This window comes from Apteryx rowi, unplaced genomic scaffold (assembly GCF_003343035.1).
Source record: "Apteryx rowi isolate R43461 unplaced genomic scaffold, aptRow1 scaffold_95, whole genome shotgun sequence".
In the NCBI taxonomy this organism is placed as follows: Eukaryota; Metazoa; Chordata; class Aves; order Apterygiformes; family Apterygidae; genus Apteryx; species Apteryx rowi.
In genome coordinates this window covers 1,009,154-1,027,254 of record NW_020451260.1, presented here as the reverse complement: position 1 = coordinate 1,027,254, position 18,101 = coordinate 1,009,154, and the positions used below count along the sequence as shown (strand labels likewise).

General features: G+C 37.8%; 1 protein-coding gene across 4 annotated transcripts in view; it reads left to right on the top strand.

Moving 5' to 3' along the window:
* DYM (dymeclin) overlaps window positions 1–18,101 on the top strand; it is a 220,809-nt gene that overhangs the window by 25,088 nt on the left and 177,620 nt on the right. For all 4 annotated transcript variants that reach the window (XM_026092225.1, XM_026092226.1, XM_026092227.1 and 1 more), the window contains 3 exons: window positions 239–332; window positions 1,944–2,077; window positions 9,830–9,902. In XM_026092225.1, coding sequence (XP_025948010.1) covers window positions 239–332; window positions 1,944–2,077; window positions 9,830–9,902 — 301 coding nt within the window. The remainder of the gene's footprint in view (window positions 1–238; window positions 333–1,943; window positions 2,078–9,829; window positions 9,903–18,101) is intronic.

Genomic DNA, 18,101 nt, shown 5'->3' with positions numbered 1-18,101 from the left:
GCAGTTTGAGTGCTCCCCTTGGGATATTTAAATCTAGGCTGAAAAGTGTATYTGGAGAACAATCATGGAGTAGTAAAGCATGCACTGGAGAATCTTAAAAGAAGAAAACCAGTTGTAGTATGCTGTATGTAGAAGTRTTTAAGGCACTGAAACTTGTTTTTGTTCTGTATCTTGTTTGAACTAAATAGTATCAAATTACAAATGCTATATAATCGTATCTTTTCAATCCCTCATCTAGTTGAGAAGAATCCTCGAACRGGAAACCTTGGGTCGTTGATTAAAGTCTTTCTTTCTAGAACCAAAGAATTAAAAATTTCAGCAGAATGTCAGAAGTAAGTAGATGGAGAAGAGCTGTGTGTGTCATTTCACTTTTTAAACGTTCTTTTGTTTCTAGCTCCTGAGGTTTTGCTCTGCTAGTTAACATATTTACAGGCCAAAATTTAGACTTTTCTTACTTGTTCTGTTCAAACACAGATATATCCAGTACGTTTTCAAGCACAGGGTAGTAGATAAATAGATTACAGCAGGGAAGAAGACATGTTTGCCTTCTCCTGTGTATTACATAAACCGCATYTGTTTGACTGGATCCAAATGTGTAACCGTGTGCTAATTCCTGCCTTCCCTATTGTGCAGCCCTKAGGTGTTGCTGTCTTATATTTCTCTGGACCCCACATGTAGTAAACATGCAGCACAAATACTCCACTCCTAGGTTGGTAGTGCAGCACTCAAAACCCCTTGGGGCATAAATAACCTCTAAGCGGAAGACTGACCAGCCAGTGATGTTTGTTTTTTTTTTGTTTTTTTTTTTATACCTAAATAATAGATGTAGTGGCTGAGATAAGTGAATGCTTGATTCTTCAAAGTAAACATTGTTTACATCTTAAGTGCTTGGTTTTGAGCTATTTAAAAAATCTCCTGACCTTTTTATCTAAATTTTAACTTTATACAGAAGCTCCTATTTAAATCCAATCCAATTTGAAAATATTCCTGAGATAAAATATTTAATTTATAAATTATTTCTTTCAAGTCATGTCAYGCAACTGTCATTATTTTTGCTTCCCTCTTTCAGCAGTAGGAAAGAAATCCAAGAGGTTACATGTACAGCACTATGTAGTTTTTTCAGGAAGCTTTCTTTAACTGTTCCCCTGTACCCCTTGACAAATGTCTAACTCTCCTYAGATCTAGAGCTTCAAAAAGACAGACATTTTCTTTAGTGCTCCCTACCTCCTGGAATTGCCCTCAACCTTCTTGCTTCTATCTGGAGAAAAGTTATTTCTGCAGGGATGACTCCTGCTTCTTTAGCTCAGAAATATCTTGACAACATAGCTTCAGGCAAGAGCTTGGCTATATGCTCTTGTATGGGCTTCCCAGCAGTTGCTTATTGGGATTCAAGAAAATGTTGTGAAGCTATATTCTCTTTGCATTCAGAAAGTTGGGAAAAATCTTAAAGGGGATAGACACTTGCTTTGTTGTGTTCCTGAAGTCCATAGGTGCAGACAGTCATCTGAGAAATGCTAGATCAGGAAAAGTGCTCAGGTTTGGGGAGTCAGAATAGCTTTCATATTGAAGCTGTAGGAGGATTTCAGCTGTTTGGGTGGATTTGAGTTCATAGGGTCTAGAAACCTTTAGAAGTATACTAAGCCATCTAGTAAGCTCTTTGAAGAGAGTGGCACTTCTGGCAGCTATGATGTTTTTAACAAAACCAATTTAAAATTAGGAATAAAACTGCATCCTCTTGGAAAAAAATACTGTATTTAAATACACTTCTAACTTATTTGCTGTAGYAGAGAGTCTTCAGTTGATGCTTTAGAGCGCTTTGGCTTTTCCTTGCTTGCTTCAACTACAAGAACCCATTTGTCTGTTCTGGCATATATCTTGTTATTTTTTAATGTATGTTCACAAACTGTGTTACTGATTCTTGTTTGCTTTTGCTTCCTTTCCAGTCACCTCTTTATTTGGCAGGCTCACAATGCATTGTTTATTATCTGCTGTTTGCTGAAAGTATTCATCAGTCGAATGTCAGAGGAGGAACTGCAACTTCATTTTACTTAYGAAGAGAAAGCACCAGGCTCATACGGTAGGTATATGCTATTGCTAATGAAAYGAAGAGCCCACAAGAAGGTAATGAGCTCTGATGTTCTGTTTAGATAAGAATCCCAAACTTTGTTTTAAAACTAGAAATGAAGCTGTAATGATGCTACATACAACGTGCTTTATTGTTCAGGGCAACCTGTGAGATCGAAAGTATGTAGTCAGTAGTAAACCTGGCTACTTTGGGGTTTGAAGGAATCCAGTGTGAGACCTCTTCCTTTGTATCTAACATTTAAAGGAGAACATCTACAAAATGTGCTGAGAGCTTTTAGTAACTTGTTGGCTGTCTTTTCTTCCGTTGAAAATAAAGGTCTGTTAATAAGCTTCTGGCATGTTACAGGTTCTCGTAACAAAATAGACCTCTTCTGAAGCCGGGTTTAAGTTGTTTGGTTTGTTTTTCTTTAAAGATTTATTTTTAAACTTAACATGATCATTTCTTTACAAACTTCATTTGGAGTTATTCAGAACTGACACTGTAGACCTAACTTAGTTTTAGTATTCTTAATACAATTTAAAATGTCGTAACAGTCCTCTTCAGCGTATGCCTTGGTGTTCTGTGCCTCTTTTTTGTGCAAGGTGCTCCATTACATGAGGTGTAGTGGAATCTGCACAGGAAGGGATACGCAGAGTTTTCCTCTTCTGTTCCCTGAGAATCCCGTCTGCACATAATCCCTTCTCTGATCGGCCCGTTCAGAGAACGCGACTGCAGTTCTAGTCAGGGAAGTGACAGAGCTTGGATGGAGAAACGCAGGGCATTGCATTGTCTTTGGCCTCTAAGAAGATGGGAAGAACCAAATATAATTGGGTCAAAACTGTCCTATTACCACTGTGGGAACGGCGATGCAATTATTTAGGAAGCTGAATTCTTGGTATTTAAGGGGATCGGAGGCAGTTATTTCACTTATTTCAATAATTCACCTTTTTCAGTGACATCTTGAGATTAATGCTGTTTTTTTTTTTCTCCCTGACTGGGACTTGCAGAACTATGAATAGAAAGSAACTCTCAAGTTGCTCGCCACATGCGACCCTGGGTACAAGTCRCTTCCCGTCTCTCAGTCTGTTTTCTTGCCTATAAAAGGAGGGCTGAAATGTGCCATGCAAGGAAGAGATGAGTGGTAGTACTGTTTGGTTCTCCTCCTCCTAATGATGGAGAACAAAGAAAGGTGTCTCTGGRAGAACACGATTTGCATGTTCTAATGTTGGTAGTTCTACTACCCTGTAAGACATTTAGCCATACCTCAAGAGAAAGGTATTGTAAAAATAAATCTACCCTTTGGGTTTTCCTTTCACATGTGTTTCATAAACCAGCAGCAGTCAGGGAATGAAATARAAGCAACTTTTAGAAATCTACTGAGGAGAGAAAACAATACTACGATTACAATTGATCCATTAAAAAAYGAAATTGCTAACAGTTAGTGGGCAGTAGTTCATACCATGATGTCTCTCTTGAACAAGAACTACAGAAAAGTGAATTTAGGCAGAATGTTCAAACGTAAGTGCAGCTCAAGGAAATGGAGAACGTGTTGCACAAGATGAAAGATAGCAGGAATGTCCGGATTACTTAAGTATCTTCCCTCCTATTATGTGTTTAAAAAAAAAAAAAAAAACTTTTTGAATGTGAATGTATGTGTTCAAAATCAGTTTGATTACAGCATAAAAAATCGTAAGTCTGCCAAAAATCTTTCATGTCACACCATATCGTGACACTATTACAGAACACATGAAACATAGTGCTGGCATGTGAACATTGATTATAAATTTCCTTCACTTCATTGTGAAATTATCGTTGAGTTCAGACATTTATTGCATAAAACCAAAAATTGTCTGGCCAAAATGACAGGTATCAGAATGAGATACTTTGTCGTCCTTCCATAACCCACTCACACTCTGTTACCAATGTGGATTTCCCCGAAGAGTCAAGCCAGGCAAAGATCGTGTGTTGAGAATGCCTAATAGCTGCTTGCTCACTGAATAGTGAAAACGGTTCATTAAAATCTGGTTAACTCCTTGGCGCCTGCCATTGCTCTGGGGAAATCAGACTTCTGGTGCCAAAAGATTAAGTGCTACATGTTGAAATGGTTTAATGTATTTAAACTGTGATGAGTAATCTCCAAGAATGAGGTCAGCTAACTGATACATTAAAAAGCAGTGCCTGCTTATAATAAGCTATCATTGCAGATTGCCTGTGGGTTTATACCTGTTTAAAAAAATAAAAAATAAAAAAATGCCCACCCCTTGCTTAAATTGAATACTGCAGCAYGGTAGAACAGATGCGAATGCTGGAAAGTTTTGTCAGTTTGAACCATAGCAATCTTTATTCCTTGTGCTGAGAGTTCCTCACGGCCTAATATGAAAAGTGACTGTTGTCACCGGGCTAGATCCGTATTTACACAATGTTTAGTAGCACTTGACTGTAATTCACAGTGACATTTATTAGTGCTAATTTTGTGCATATTGATGGCAAATGTACTAAGCAATTATCTTTGAGCAGATTGTTAGCTGGATGTTCTTGATTAGGAAGGTAATTGTGTGTGGTCTGTTGGTTAGAAGAAGGGACTGAAAGACAGGAAACAACTTCCTTGTCAGCTCTTGCTGCTCAGCTGTGGACTTGGGCCAATTTCTTCTATTTGACTYGAGTTTCCATTTGGAGATCRTTCTTGTGATCCTCTTCAAGGTACTGAGATTCATATCATGCTACATGTGCGTACCCATCACTTGAGTTTCCTAACAAATGCTTCACTTATGTTTTTTTTTCTAAGTAAGTATAAGGTTAAGATGATGCCTTTCCCTAATTTTTATACTGAGATATAGGAAAAGTGAAGTGTCACCAAAAGAGTATAGTAAAAATGCTGCTGTATTAGGACTTATTTAAAGTGAGCAGGAAAAAAACTGATTTTTTTTGTTTCTGCTGTCATAATTGTCAAGCGTAGCTTTCTACCACCCTCCCCATCACTAGAATGCCCTTGGCGTTCTGCAGATTACATAGGTTTATTAGTACTTTCTGTACTACTGCTCTACATACCTAACTCTATCTTTGAACATGCTTTTTAAAAAATTAAGCTGTTCTTAGTTGTCCCTGCTGTTTTTTCATTTACCAGAGCTGGCTATTGCGCTCACTATTCTAGAGCCTATTTCTCTGTGTGTCCCTGTTTAAACTGTGAGCATCGCTTTCCCCCGCCGCCTAGCTTGAGCATATATTCCAGCACCATGTTCTTTAGTTTAAATATAGCATCTTGTGACCTGGGAGTGCAGTATCAGCACGTCGGTTTGCTCATGCCACAGTCGGTGAGAACATTGGCACCTGCTRTGTATTATTTGGTATTTCAGGCAGAAACGTACAGTGTATGATAGTAATGATGTATGGAAAATATCCTTGCCGCTCGCTGCTCAGCAGTATCTTATGTTTTGACAGCTAATATATGACCTAGTATTGTTTCCTTAGTGTTTTTTAATAGCAACTGCTTCACCTGGAAGAATTCATCTCCCGGATCTTGCAATTTATATGCTTTCATTCTTTCTGAATGTCCAGTTTGTGCTTTTCCTTGCTAGACTGTTTTAAGTTCAGAAGAAAGGTGTGCTGTTGTACTTCTCATATTCAAAGTGATTATTGATTATTTGTAAAAAGTATGAGTGAAAGGATAAGTTGTAGCCCTTCACTATAAATGCTAAACTATGGTTCTAGTGAACAAACTGCGTGGGATCAAGTGAAAGAGAGAATTTGGAGTTCCTGCTACAACGCTGTTCATTGATTTCCTCCCAGAGTAATGAGTCCGTAAATAGAAGTTTACTATTTTTGGCAGTTTTCAGATGGTTCTTTAGCACAGGAGGTAGAAGCTTGTGCCTCTTAGCGCATAACTGGGAATTTGCATATAGCTTTGATAGGAGGATATTGCACAATTTTGATTGTAGGAAAATTCTTATACTTGCATAATAAACTGTGTTTTAAGATTCAACCAAAAATTCCTGATACTAGTAAATTCTAAATTAGTGTCATCTTCCGTGACTTACTATTTTCTTGGCATTTAGGTTAATTCCTGTATAGTACTTGGAATTAAATATTTTGTGGAAACTGCGTGATTCTTTGAATGAGAAAGTGACCTTCTGTTCCATAAGGGAATAACTTGGTTCCAGTGAGATCGTCTGGCTTGCAGCCTTCAATCACCGTTTTTAGCCTGCTCCCACTCAGCGCAAAATGGAAACGCTCTGATGTAGCGGTGGCGTTCTGAGTAAAGCGAATTGGCTCCTATCAGTTCCTCGCTGAGAGGTGTCCGTATCTCAGTTTTTTTATTCTGTTCAGACTACTGTTGGCCAGTTTTAGCAGGTGAGCTAAGGTGACTTGGCATATTCCGATCTGAAGCYGGAGCTAAGTCTTTGCCAGCAGATCCCACACATTTTGGTGAGGTTTCCACTGTCTATATTATGTTATGTCTTGCAGTCACAACTGTGTTGTGATTCAGAAGCATAAGAGCGGTTAGCATGTTCTGTATTCTCAATCGGATTGTCAGCTCATTTAACTTATTGACCTATAGCAGAAGACTTTATTCATTCTGTATAAAGAATATTTTAATTGAGAAGTTGCTAAGGACTGCATTTGGTGCATTATAGCAAATGCAAAGGAACCCCAAAGTGCTCGTAGAATGGGTGAGACTTGGAAGGAAAATCATTAAAAGATACAGTGTCTCTGAGAACACACCTGGTCTTTTACAAAACACAGTGTGTTTTGGCATTTTTCCTGACAGCCAGTTTGGGGGGTTGGGGATAGAGGAGAGAATAAGCAATGATATGCTTATTGCAGCCCTTAAATGATTACAAGAGCTTTCAGTTATCACATAAAGGAAATTATATAAACTAATTGCCATCCTTACTCTTTGCTAACACTTTTAAGGCAAAGTGGAAACTTTTGAGAAGCCTGGGAGCTGAAGATCTAACCACAAAACCCCCAAAAACTTGGTTTCTTGAAGTCTGCTTGTTATGTAACTAACTGTATGGATGAGGCTTTAAGTACTCATCTACAAGAAACATGATTTTTTTTTACTGGTGTCCAGGTTTTTATCTATAGGAGCCCGGGAGCAACAGAGCAGAGAAAGCAGGTGGCATCTAGGGTGAGGCTATTCCTTGCTGTGCCTAAATATCTTATTGATACTAGGCACATCCAGCTTCTGCAGCAGCTCAGATCAGGTCTTGACAACACCGTAGTTAGTCACTTGGCAAGCAAGACTATTTTATGTTATCTATATTAGACTCTGTATTATGACCAGTGGTGAGCTATGTTGGTTTTAGCAGAAGGGGTGTCTAATAGCACCTCTAGTTTGCTTTGGATAAGTTGTTTTGCCTGTGTAATGCCTGCTAATCCAATGTTTGTAACGTGGGTAGTTTTGAAAATGTTTAAAGCGAAGCAGTGTTATTTAAATAGCAAAATCATGCAAGTAATCCACATATTCGAGGCCTCAGATATGGTGGTTGAAAAATGGTGCCTCAGCGTAACTGGATTTCTTTTTAACTGKGTGTGTGTGTTTGAAGTTACTTTTACACTGTAGTGGAGTTTAGTAGATGTACCTATGATTTCTCTCTGTGTCAGTCTGCTCCAATCTTATCTGAACAGATTCACCCTCTACTTATTTGCCCCAAGGGTTTGCATGTGTCTTTAATCCAAGTAGGCGATCTCTTAATGCGAATGAGTATTGTATGTATTGTCTTTATCCTGCTATTGAAAAAAGGCATTGTTTATGAAAACACATCGTGTTCCATGTTTATAGCTCGCTCTCACGTTATAGATTTGGCATGCGTCTGCTTCATTGTCTTGGCAAGACGAGAATTAAACAAGAATGCCTGTGCCCCGATGGGGAAAAGGATGCATTAATTATTTCAGCTGAATGACATTGATTACAGCAATTAAGTTAAAAAAAAAAAAAAAAAGTTTGAGGACAGAGCAGGAAAGACTAACATCTTCCATTCTACATCACTGTGCTAACCAGCCGTCTTGCTTTAGTTTTAATCTAAAGTGCAAGAAAAAGCCTCCTTTCATGTTCAAATAACGTTGTTCTCTCTCCAAACAAGTTATGTATATAGCATGGTGGAAATAGTAGTCTCATGTTTTTTTCTTGTTTTTTTCCCTCTCCCCTCACCCCTTTCCTTAACTATTAAGCAAAAAACATTAGGTACCTTTTGGAAACTCACAGAAGTCTCACTCTAGAAGCCTTTTCTAGATTCATAAAATTTTAGAAGCGATTCACCTTCAAGCTGCTSTACAATACGATATCTGGACTTCATTATTGGCCCTAGTTTCAGTCTAAGATTAAATACTCTTAGCAGTTCTAGTTTTGTGCTAACAGGACCTACGTTGTGTTTACTCATGGGGGATTCTATATAAAGGAAACCGTGTTTCCGTGCTAAAAAACTGATTTCCTTTAGAATGTGCAGTTCACTAGGTGACAATTTTTAATGTGTTTTTAATAAACTGATTGTGGAAAAGAATGATTTTTGCTTTACTGTGAATATTCCCTCTGGTRTGCTTCTTAAAATTGAGTCCTGGAATTAAGAACAAACTTGGGTTAAACAGAATAACAATGCCACGACTTGGYTCTAATTGTTGTAGTTATTGCAAGACCTATTTGTCTGAAAATGCAAAATAAATAGCCATTTGGGTAGTCATTGTGGTGCAGTGGTGTGATGCCTGTCTGGTGAGGCAAAGGGGGAAAAATGTGCTTGCTTTAAGGCCATTCTGCGCTGTAAAATCCTTCACTTTTTTGTGTTTTATGTATCTTTCTATAGGTTTTTTTTTTGTAAGCAGAAAAAAACCTTGATGATTCAAGGGATGTATCTTCTGTTTTTTGGTATTACTTGACAACAACTGAGGGTTTGATGGTTTTCTCAAAAAAAAATCTTCTGTTCCTGTTGCTTTTGAAAATTGCAATACTAATGTAAAACACTACCAGTTTTATTAAATAGAATTCTCTAGCCTTTTTAAAAAATAAATTTTTAATCATGTCACATGTTTTGTCACATTGTGTATGTGAGTTAAGGGTAATTTTTGCACACTTATACTTGGAAAATCATGAATCTTTATTTGTGATGGAAATGTGTGAAACCTCTTCACTGGCTAAATGTGCATTCATGCACAACACGTTGCAGAGACTGGATTGCTTAAGAATAGCCTACTGTGGATGCACTGCAGGCTGCATTCATTTGGAAGATCACAGTTTGGAATATTGTTCGGTGTATGTTAGAAAGCACATAGTTTCATTTATCTGTGTTTGTCTCTGCTTCCTCTTGGGACTAAAAAAAGGGGTGGAGGGAAATATGTATGGAGTGTGGGCAATTTTGAGAGGAGACTTGAACTGTGGACCTGTAGGAGTCCCTAGTGATCAATCAACCAAACTGTTAGTAACAGCTGCATTTAATATGAGCTTAGTTAAGCAGTAAAGCTTGTGGGTATGGGAAAGGCTTGGTGTGCTCAATGTTAGCATGYTTCCTATGATACCAACCTCCCATTTAGTTTATCCAATTGTTATTACTTATTTGATTTATATATAAAAGGCCTAATATCACCATTCCCTCTAGTAATAATCTCAAGTGGTTTCTGTTTTGGGTAAGAATGCCATCTTCATAAACAGATGAAATTTCAGATGAAACTTAGTGTTTGTGCATTCCTAAGTGTTGATTGTCTTGTTCTGTGTGTTTAAATCTATGCTTTCTTGTGTTTGAAAATTCAGAAAACCTTTGGTGTGCTTCTTTTCAGGAACAGAATGCGAAGACCTCATCGAAGAGTTGCTGTGTTGCCTCATCCAGCTCATTGTTGAAATTCCCCTCTTGTAAGTTGGGTTTCTTTGCAGCCTCTTTCTCTAAATCAAGCTTTTGAGCAAATATAAAACTTAAGATGATGGGGGTCATAATGTTTAAAAAAAAAAAATTTTTTTTTGAATTTGAATGCTCTATGTTATGGTAAAGGACTGATAATGATAAACTGCTGCCAGTAGCAGCCCTGAATATTTTGCTGGAAGAAATAATGGTCAGCATCTCATACCCAGTTCAAACCATGAGCAGGAGGCATCCTGTTTTATTTTGTAATTTTGTTATTTGTTTTAGGTACCTCTGAAAGTTTTAGGTACCCACTAGAAAGTTACTACCAACTTTTGGTTGGAAACGGTTGTGCTATTTTTACAGGGGAGGGTACATCAGAGGCATCATCACTTCATCTCTGGGGCACCCAGCGAGATGCGAACAAAAGTTCCTGTTCTGTGCTTGAGTGGGCTTTTGAACTGCAGTCGKGTGGCTTGTTCTCATTTAATGTTTGTTTCTGAAATACCAGTGAATTGATAGCTGAAGAAGAGAGACGTGACTAAGTAGAATGTTTCTGTAGATCTCCAGTGCAAAATTGATTTGTTTCCATTGTTTTTTTTAAATGCATCTGTCTTATTTGAGATGTGTTGTTTCCACATGCCACTGGGATATGTGCCATGAAGCATCCTTCACTTTTCTTATTTGCAGTCCATAGTATTAAAGGGAGAAGAACTTTTTTTTTCTCCAATAAAAAAGTTTCACACCTGTCCTTTTTAATTTTACCTTTTCTTTACAAGGTAAACTTTACCAAAGATAGTGTTAGCAATAGCTGTTGTGTTTAATATTGCGTTGTTATCTGTACCTCAAATATGTGTTGTTGCAATTAAAGCATCACAACTTTGAAAGAGTTTCACAGATTATCTGTTATAGTATAGTACATATCTCTGATTTAGTTTTCATACTGCTGATTGCTCTTTTGGTTGGAAAGCTGACAAAGATACAATAGTTTTTGAAACATTGCTCTCATTAAATACAATACTGTCAGCATTACATGAGGGTTTTGGTAGTCACTGTGTAATGAATTAGCAATATGATTTAGTGTGTCATTCTCCAAAGCCTGTCAGTACTTCCTGGAACAGATACACTTTTTGTTTGGCACAGATTAGAAGAAATACGAAGGGGTGAAAGGACTGAAATATATGGGCAAGTTCATAAATCCTGTGGGTTGTTCGTTTTTTTTTTTTCGTTTTTTTCCCCTTCTTGGAAGTCCCAGTGGCTGTATAGAGTCCAATATCATTTATTCTGTCTTTCTGGCAGAAAACATTTTGCAGGCATAATTGTTCTTAACCTTTTTCAACAGTTGAACCTGTCAGCATCTCTGTTCTGCGTGAATGTGGTTGCTGGGAATGGAAATAGTTGTTGAAAGCACTTATTTTACAATATGATATAGTAATAATAATGGTTCACTCAAAGTTATATAACTGCTCTATAATCTTTAATGTTCAGCTATATTGGAATCATATTCACTCTTCTCATAAGTGTTAGATGTGGAAAGATTTTTTTTTTTGCAAACAAGTTTTCTTGGCTAAATTTTTCCTGTGATAGTATGCTACTGCGTTGTTAATTTGGACAAGGTTAAGTAGGGTAGTAACACTTATAAAAGTGTATAATATTGTATTGTTTAGCAATGTAATGTGTTTAACAACGTAATAATGCCTTAACAATAATTTTTTTTCCCCAGGTCATTGAAAGGAAAGTAGGTAGGGGAAAGGTATGGAAAAACTTGCTTGCTCTAATACACGGTTAAAAAAATGGTCCCTGCTGAGAGTTTTCATTCAGTTTGATCTCTCTTATTGCTGAAGGTTGCCTTCTTAGGAGCTGTACTGTAAATCAAAAGTAGCTGTATCTTAAGTCAGAAGACAAAAGGACCACAATCTACTGTGGGAGGAAGGAAATGAACTCTGTTTTTCTTTATAAAGATGGTATGAAGCTGAGGCATTTTTTGCCTAAGGTAATACTAAATTTTTTTTCAGGGGAGTCATCAGAGTTGTTTTGGTAGTGACATGGCTCTTGGCCTCCCTTCCTCCCTGATCAGATTTATGCTCAGTTCTTTCCCATCTTTCTATCAAGGGAGTAGTTAATTTTTTTGCTGTAACTGGAATAGATCAAGAAAATTTCAAGTCTGATATATGAGTTTTGGGAAGGAATTGGTTGTCCGAGTGGACTGCATAGTAGACAGTGTTGCTGGATGAAGCTGTGTAGATTGTGTTATGGAGTAAAGAGAAATTTGATTATAAGATAGATGATATCATTTCTGTTCAGTCTGGAATATCACATTGAGAAGTTGTATGTGTAAGATGATGGGTGCTGTTGGGAGGAGAGTTTTAGGGTACTTCTATGTAGTATTTTTCAGGCGGGTGCCTAGTCTAGGCCTGTGTTCCAGCCTGGCCAAAAGCGAGCCTTTGGGCTTGGGCTTGGCACTGGGCTAACCRAACTCATGAAGGATCGAGTCTGCCCTGAGCATGAGCAGAGCCTGCTCAGCTTTGAGCCTGCTTCACCCAGAGTCTTGGCGAAATGAGCTCGTGTCTGGCTGCAAAACAATGCGTAGACACATTTGGAAAATGTAACTGGGCAGTCAAGCTCGAAACTAATAACCACAGTGTGCGAGATGGGGAGGAAGACAAATCACAAGTCTGTAACTCACCTCTCTATCTCTTCCTGTGAGGTATAGCTGAAGAACCGAAATGTGTTGATTTTTGTTCGGAAAAGTTCCGGAGATGTACAGCGATGAACATATGGAAAGAGTGTTTCAGAATTATCCATCATGAACAGAAAAAGCTATTTCTCTGAGTTAGAACTTGCATTGGGAAAGGCAAAAGCACGTTATGGAAGTTGCCCTCAGCATAGCTAAAACGGGTGGTAGTAGGGACCGTGGGACTCAACAGCTTTGTGGCCCTCTATCTGAGACTTATTAAAAAGACCTTAGATTAATTACCCTTTTGCAAAGCAGACTGCTGCATTGTACAAAAAGCCAAAGGGAAAAGTGTCAAATATTGACATTTAATTTTAAGAAATTTTATTTAAACTACATTATTGCTTTTTAAAAATGAGACCTGTGCAGTCCCTTGTAAGACTTGAGTTACGGTATGTTGATCTTTGATTTATGGCTCCTTTGGGTGTGTTATGGATACTCTGCTTTTTCTTTGGTCATGTTGATGTTAGCACCCAAGAGTGTGCATTAATGATCAAAACTACATAGTCAGCAAAAAAGGTACAACTTCGATATTTAATCATATCTGTTTTGCATAGAAACTATCGCTAACATTTTGTTGCAAGATTGAGCTCCCAAAGTTTTAAATTATAAAGGCTTCTTTCAGCAGCTTGTTAAGAACTGGGTACGCACAACTGAACATCTGGTTGTTATCAGTACATTTTCACTTCATTTAAAAACTATAAATGTATATAGAGGAAAAATGAAATACTGTGATCCAGTTACATCATTGTTAAGTAGCACCCTGTGGTGCCACTAGAAGTTAGTTGATATTTCCATTACATTCTGTTATTTTGTACAGTTAAATTTGTTTTAGGTTGCAGTCTTTCTTTGAAACTAAATTTGAAAGACTGGAATCCTGTTAACAGTATTTGACTCATTTAAGGATGATCTCTACATTTTCTGGGAGTTTAATACTCAGGTATAGGAGGAAGAAGGGAAATATAATTGATTATAAAGCTCTGCAGAATCACTGCAGTGTGCAAACAATGTCATGTACAGATAATGAGAAATGTTTTTGTTCAGGCTTTTTCCTTGCTAATTTCTCCCCTATTTTGGGGAGAATATTTCATATTGCATTTTTTTTTTGTTATTACTTTTAGAACAGTAGCTTAGAATACTGCTTTTTAAAAACAGCAATTCAGAGAACTTAAGAGTGTAGTAGCTCTGATACTTGAACAACTATTTGACTTCAGCACTTTTTGGCAACTCTGTCTAATCATCAAAGGGAAATTTCCATCTGTTTGAGCTGATGTTGAAGCTAGCTGAAATACCCAAACTGATGGACATTTATACTGCTTCTCAGTGAAGATCATCAAGGTTTATGAACAACTGCTGATAAACGTAGGAGGAGACTACTGTGCTCCTTGTAGGAGGGATCTGATAAATGTAAAGGGGGTTTTACTCGCAGCTGCACCTTGTAGTGTAGCAGAACAAGATGTGTTTCTTTGAGGGCTTTTCTGTCTCGTTGTGAGTGTTTGCAGGTCAAGACCTAGTACAGATGCTTTTGAGTGAATAATGAGTGTTTCTGTCTGCATGGGAGCTGTCTTGCGTAGCCACGAAGAGTGCTGTGTTGCATGACCATCTGTTAGCTCAACAGCGCAGCTGAGCTGAAATGCCTTTAGACTTGGCTGTTTTTTTGATAAGTAGATCAATGGGTTTCAAGTTGTTTTTTTTTTTAGTTTTTGTTTATTTTGAAGATTTTTCTTTATCAGTCATTTATCCTTTTTTTTTTTTTTTTTTAGTTTTTGTTTATTTTGAAGATTTTTCTTTATCAGTCATTTATCCTTTTCTGTTTTGTGAAGGCATACGAGTGGCCTTTTAAGTGTCTAAAAGTCTCAAGCTGGAGAACCTTTAGTTGTGTTGCATATTCTTCTTTTTCTGTTCTAATTTTATTCTAATTTAGTTTTTATTTCAGATTAGTGTTTCTGTATGACCTGCCTTCTCAGCAGGCTAGCTATTACTTATATTCAACTTGTAACAGTCTTGTATTTATCTTGTAACAATCTTTGTAATCTCAGGGTCTAATACCAAAGCTCTGGACTGTTTGATCATTCATCATGCAGTATATCATGCTCCTAATAATGTACTTTCTCTGTCGTAGTTTTCAGCCCTGTTATCACAACAGGTATTGGATACATCTTGAAAAAACACTTGCTGGCAAGTATTTGGGTGCAGTCTATGATTTGGGCAGCCAAGATACATAGGCACTGAAGTTGAGTAGATCTCTTGATGCCTCAGGAGTTTGCAGACTGTTTAAAATCAGTGACAGCTACCAGACTAACAGGCATTAGCCTGTTTTTTCCATTGCCTAAACATGTGTTAGATCAAAATAGGTTGTTGTTGCCACTGAGTGCCACTACCTTGAGTTGACTCTGTCTTGAAATCAGTGGCTCATATTTGAGTGAGCGAGATAAAGGAGAAGTGGTGTTATCAAGAGACCTTTCTCCACCAGYGCTGGAGCAGGTCTCTCTTTCACCTAGACTGCACTGCCAGAAGACCTGACATGATTCATACGGATCTGGCACTGTCCAGTTCTCTGCGCTGTTTTGACAGTAGCTCTTTCAGCACACAGGTTGTCTTTCTACTGCTGCCTTTTCCCTTAGAGTTGAAAGCTACACAGGCCTAGTAATTTGAGCTGCCCATTTTGATGGGTAAGTATTTTGGACYGTTTTCGTGTCATCTCTTGTTCTAAGATTTAGTGGATACTATTTACAAGACTTGCTGATATCAGAGATAAGTATAGAAGAACATAGCTCTGTGCAACAATTGAAAATCCTAAATACTTTATAATATTTTCAATCTGTAGAGGGAAAAACTGAGTTCCAGTGAGCTGAAAATGTATTCAGCCACGTGGTCTGGGATGGTTTAGGAAAAGACCTGGGAATAAAAGGTCTCAAAATCCCACAATTGTTTTAATCACTTAAATAGTCACTTCAGAATATTTTCAGCTTTGTTAGGTGGTTTTCTCAATCTTTCATTCTGTCTCCCAGTTAAGAAAGCCCAGTGGTGGGAAGATGTAACAGGAGAGGTTGGAGGTGCCCTCTGCTCTCAGTTGGTATTGCTTGAGTGCCTGTTTGGGGCGTCTCCCAGATGTTTGGAGTCAGCTGTAATGTGTAGCGTGTTATTGGCCACCACGGTGCGTATTTGCCACCAGTGGGTGTAAAGTCAGGAATGATTCCAAGAGGAAAGATTACGTTCACTTTGAGTTGTTGTACTTGTATCCTGAGACTGATAACCAGATATTCTACTTGCTTTTCAACTTTCAAACCTGCTCCTATTCTCTGTGGTGACTCCTCTTTCACCTTTCTGGTGGACCCTCAGGAAGCAGGGAAATGAAACCTGGTTCCTGTATGATTTGAGGCTTTTTGTATGAATCAGCCCTTTTGGCAACTCTCCGAAATTAGAAAATGAGTTGCCTTTTAACCTTTTAATACTTAGAGTAGACAGCTCTGGCTGGGTGAAAGTTCAGGAAAATATTTAAACAGGGAGGGGATTTGGTCTCGTGGTCTGTGTGATGGTGTGAGTTGAAATTCAGAGTTTTGTTTCTGACTGCTCAGCCTGTTTGCTCTTTGTGTGTGTGAAATCATTTATAAGCGCTCAACCTCCACTTGCTAAGGTGTAGAAATAGCTGCATTTCATTGAGTGATAAAGGTGTTTACAAAAGCATGTGACTTGAGGAGTAATTGGAGTTCCTAACTGGGATTGGTTGCCTCTATGCTTAATCTTGGTTTCTCCTTYGCAGTCCTCTCTCTCAGGCAGGGAACAAAGCTGGATGATGTGGATGAGCACAGAAAGCAGTTCTCAGCATTGCCTGGGCTTGGAGAGAGGCCAGCAGCTGCAGGGTGATGACACTTAGGTAGATAGTTGAAGTTCTTGGTAGATCATGCTGGTAGAAGGTTGTCCAAATCCACTTCTTAGTTTTGAATGCAGCAAGCGGATAGTTTTGGTTAAATTATACTTATATTACACTAACACCCAGAAGTCTTGTATTTTGGAGCTCCAGTCATGATACAAACTCAGAATAAAAAAAAATGACCCCTTCTCTGAAGAGTTTATAATCTAAGAGAATYGCAGATAGATAAGACAGTTTTTTAGGTACACCGGTAGCCTCTAAAGCAGCACTTGTTGCCAGAAGGCAGTTTTAAGTTTGGTGTCTTATGCAAGGAACTGGACCTGCTCAGTCTGGGTAAAGGAGCAGGAACTTGCTATACCTCACTTGATGTGAAACCAAGGAGAATAGCTGCTTATAACCCACTGTCTTTGAGTAAAGAAATAACTCAAATGCAGGAGAGAAATGATTGCCATGATTTCTAGAGTTAGGTGCATGACTGACTGTGCTCTCATGAAAGAAATCCTTCTTAAAAGAGGAGCAAAAGAAGAATATCTGTTAGCTTGTCTGCTTGATTTAGGAATATATTCTCTAATGAAAAGGAGAGAGAGAGAAAGAAAGAAGAAAAAAAAATAAACCAGAATAAATATTGAAATCTCCAAACTAGATAATCCAGAAAAGAGGAGAGCTGTGTATAGTATGGTGCATTGCTCTATAAAGTGTATTTACTTGGGACATGGAATCGTCACAAGCCTTATCTGGGGTCTGTGGATGTTTTTTTTGTAAGGTATTTGTGAAGGAAAAAAAAAAACCTGTACAGAAACTCAAACCATCATACCCTTCTTCTGGTTTTCTGAAATAAATAGATAAAGAATTCTGACATGTAATTGATACATGAGTTCATTATTTCTAGTTTCCTCCTTATCTGCAAGCAAACARTTTTAAGAGGAAGTCAAACATCAGCATAAATTCCATGTAAAGTCATTCTATATGAACATTAAAAAAAAAAAAAAATCAAAAACAAAACCCCCTTTTTCTATAGTCTCTCAATATAAATAAACAGTATTTTCTTTGAAGTTAAAAGAGGTTCCTGGTAGTTCTTGTGACCTGTTAGAAATGCTTGAGTTTCGGAAACTGTACATTTGACCCTTAGCAGAGAAAATGATTTTCCTCTGAAGCTTGTCCTTGTGCTGCTGGATTAAGGATGACTCTGTCTTAGGGGTTACCCCAGATATTAGGACTCTTAATTGCATTTGTATGAGAGCAGATTTAATTTGAACAACTGCTTTTACAATGGATCTGCAGTTAAGTGTTATTTAATTGGATTTTGAATAGAGAGAAAAAGAGAATAACTCACTAACTGGAGTTACATGAATTTAACTTTTTTCTTTTTTTCCTTCAGAGTTTTATAAGGGTACTGAAAGCAGAATTTTTTCAAAAGTTACAGTAACCTCACTGTTTATTTCTTTACACTGAGTTTATAAAAATGGAAAAGAACATTGCAATGTCCCCTTAGGTTTGCCTTTCCACTTGTGTGGTTTGTCAGGGAAGTAACTAAAGGAGTGACTGAAATGGAGAAACGGCATACTAGACTTTGTGAAATTTGTTTCCCCTCAGCAGAGCGACCCA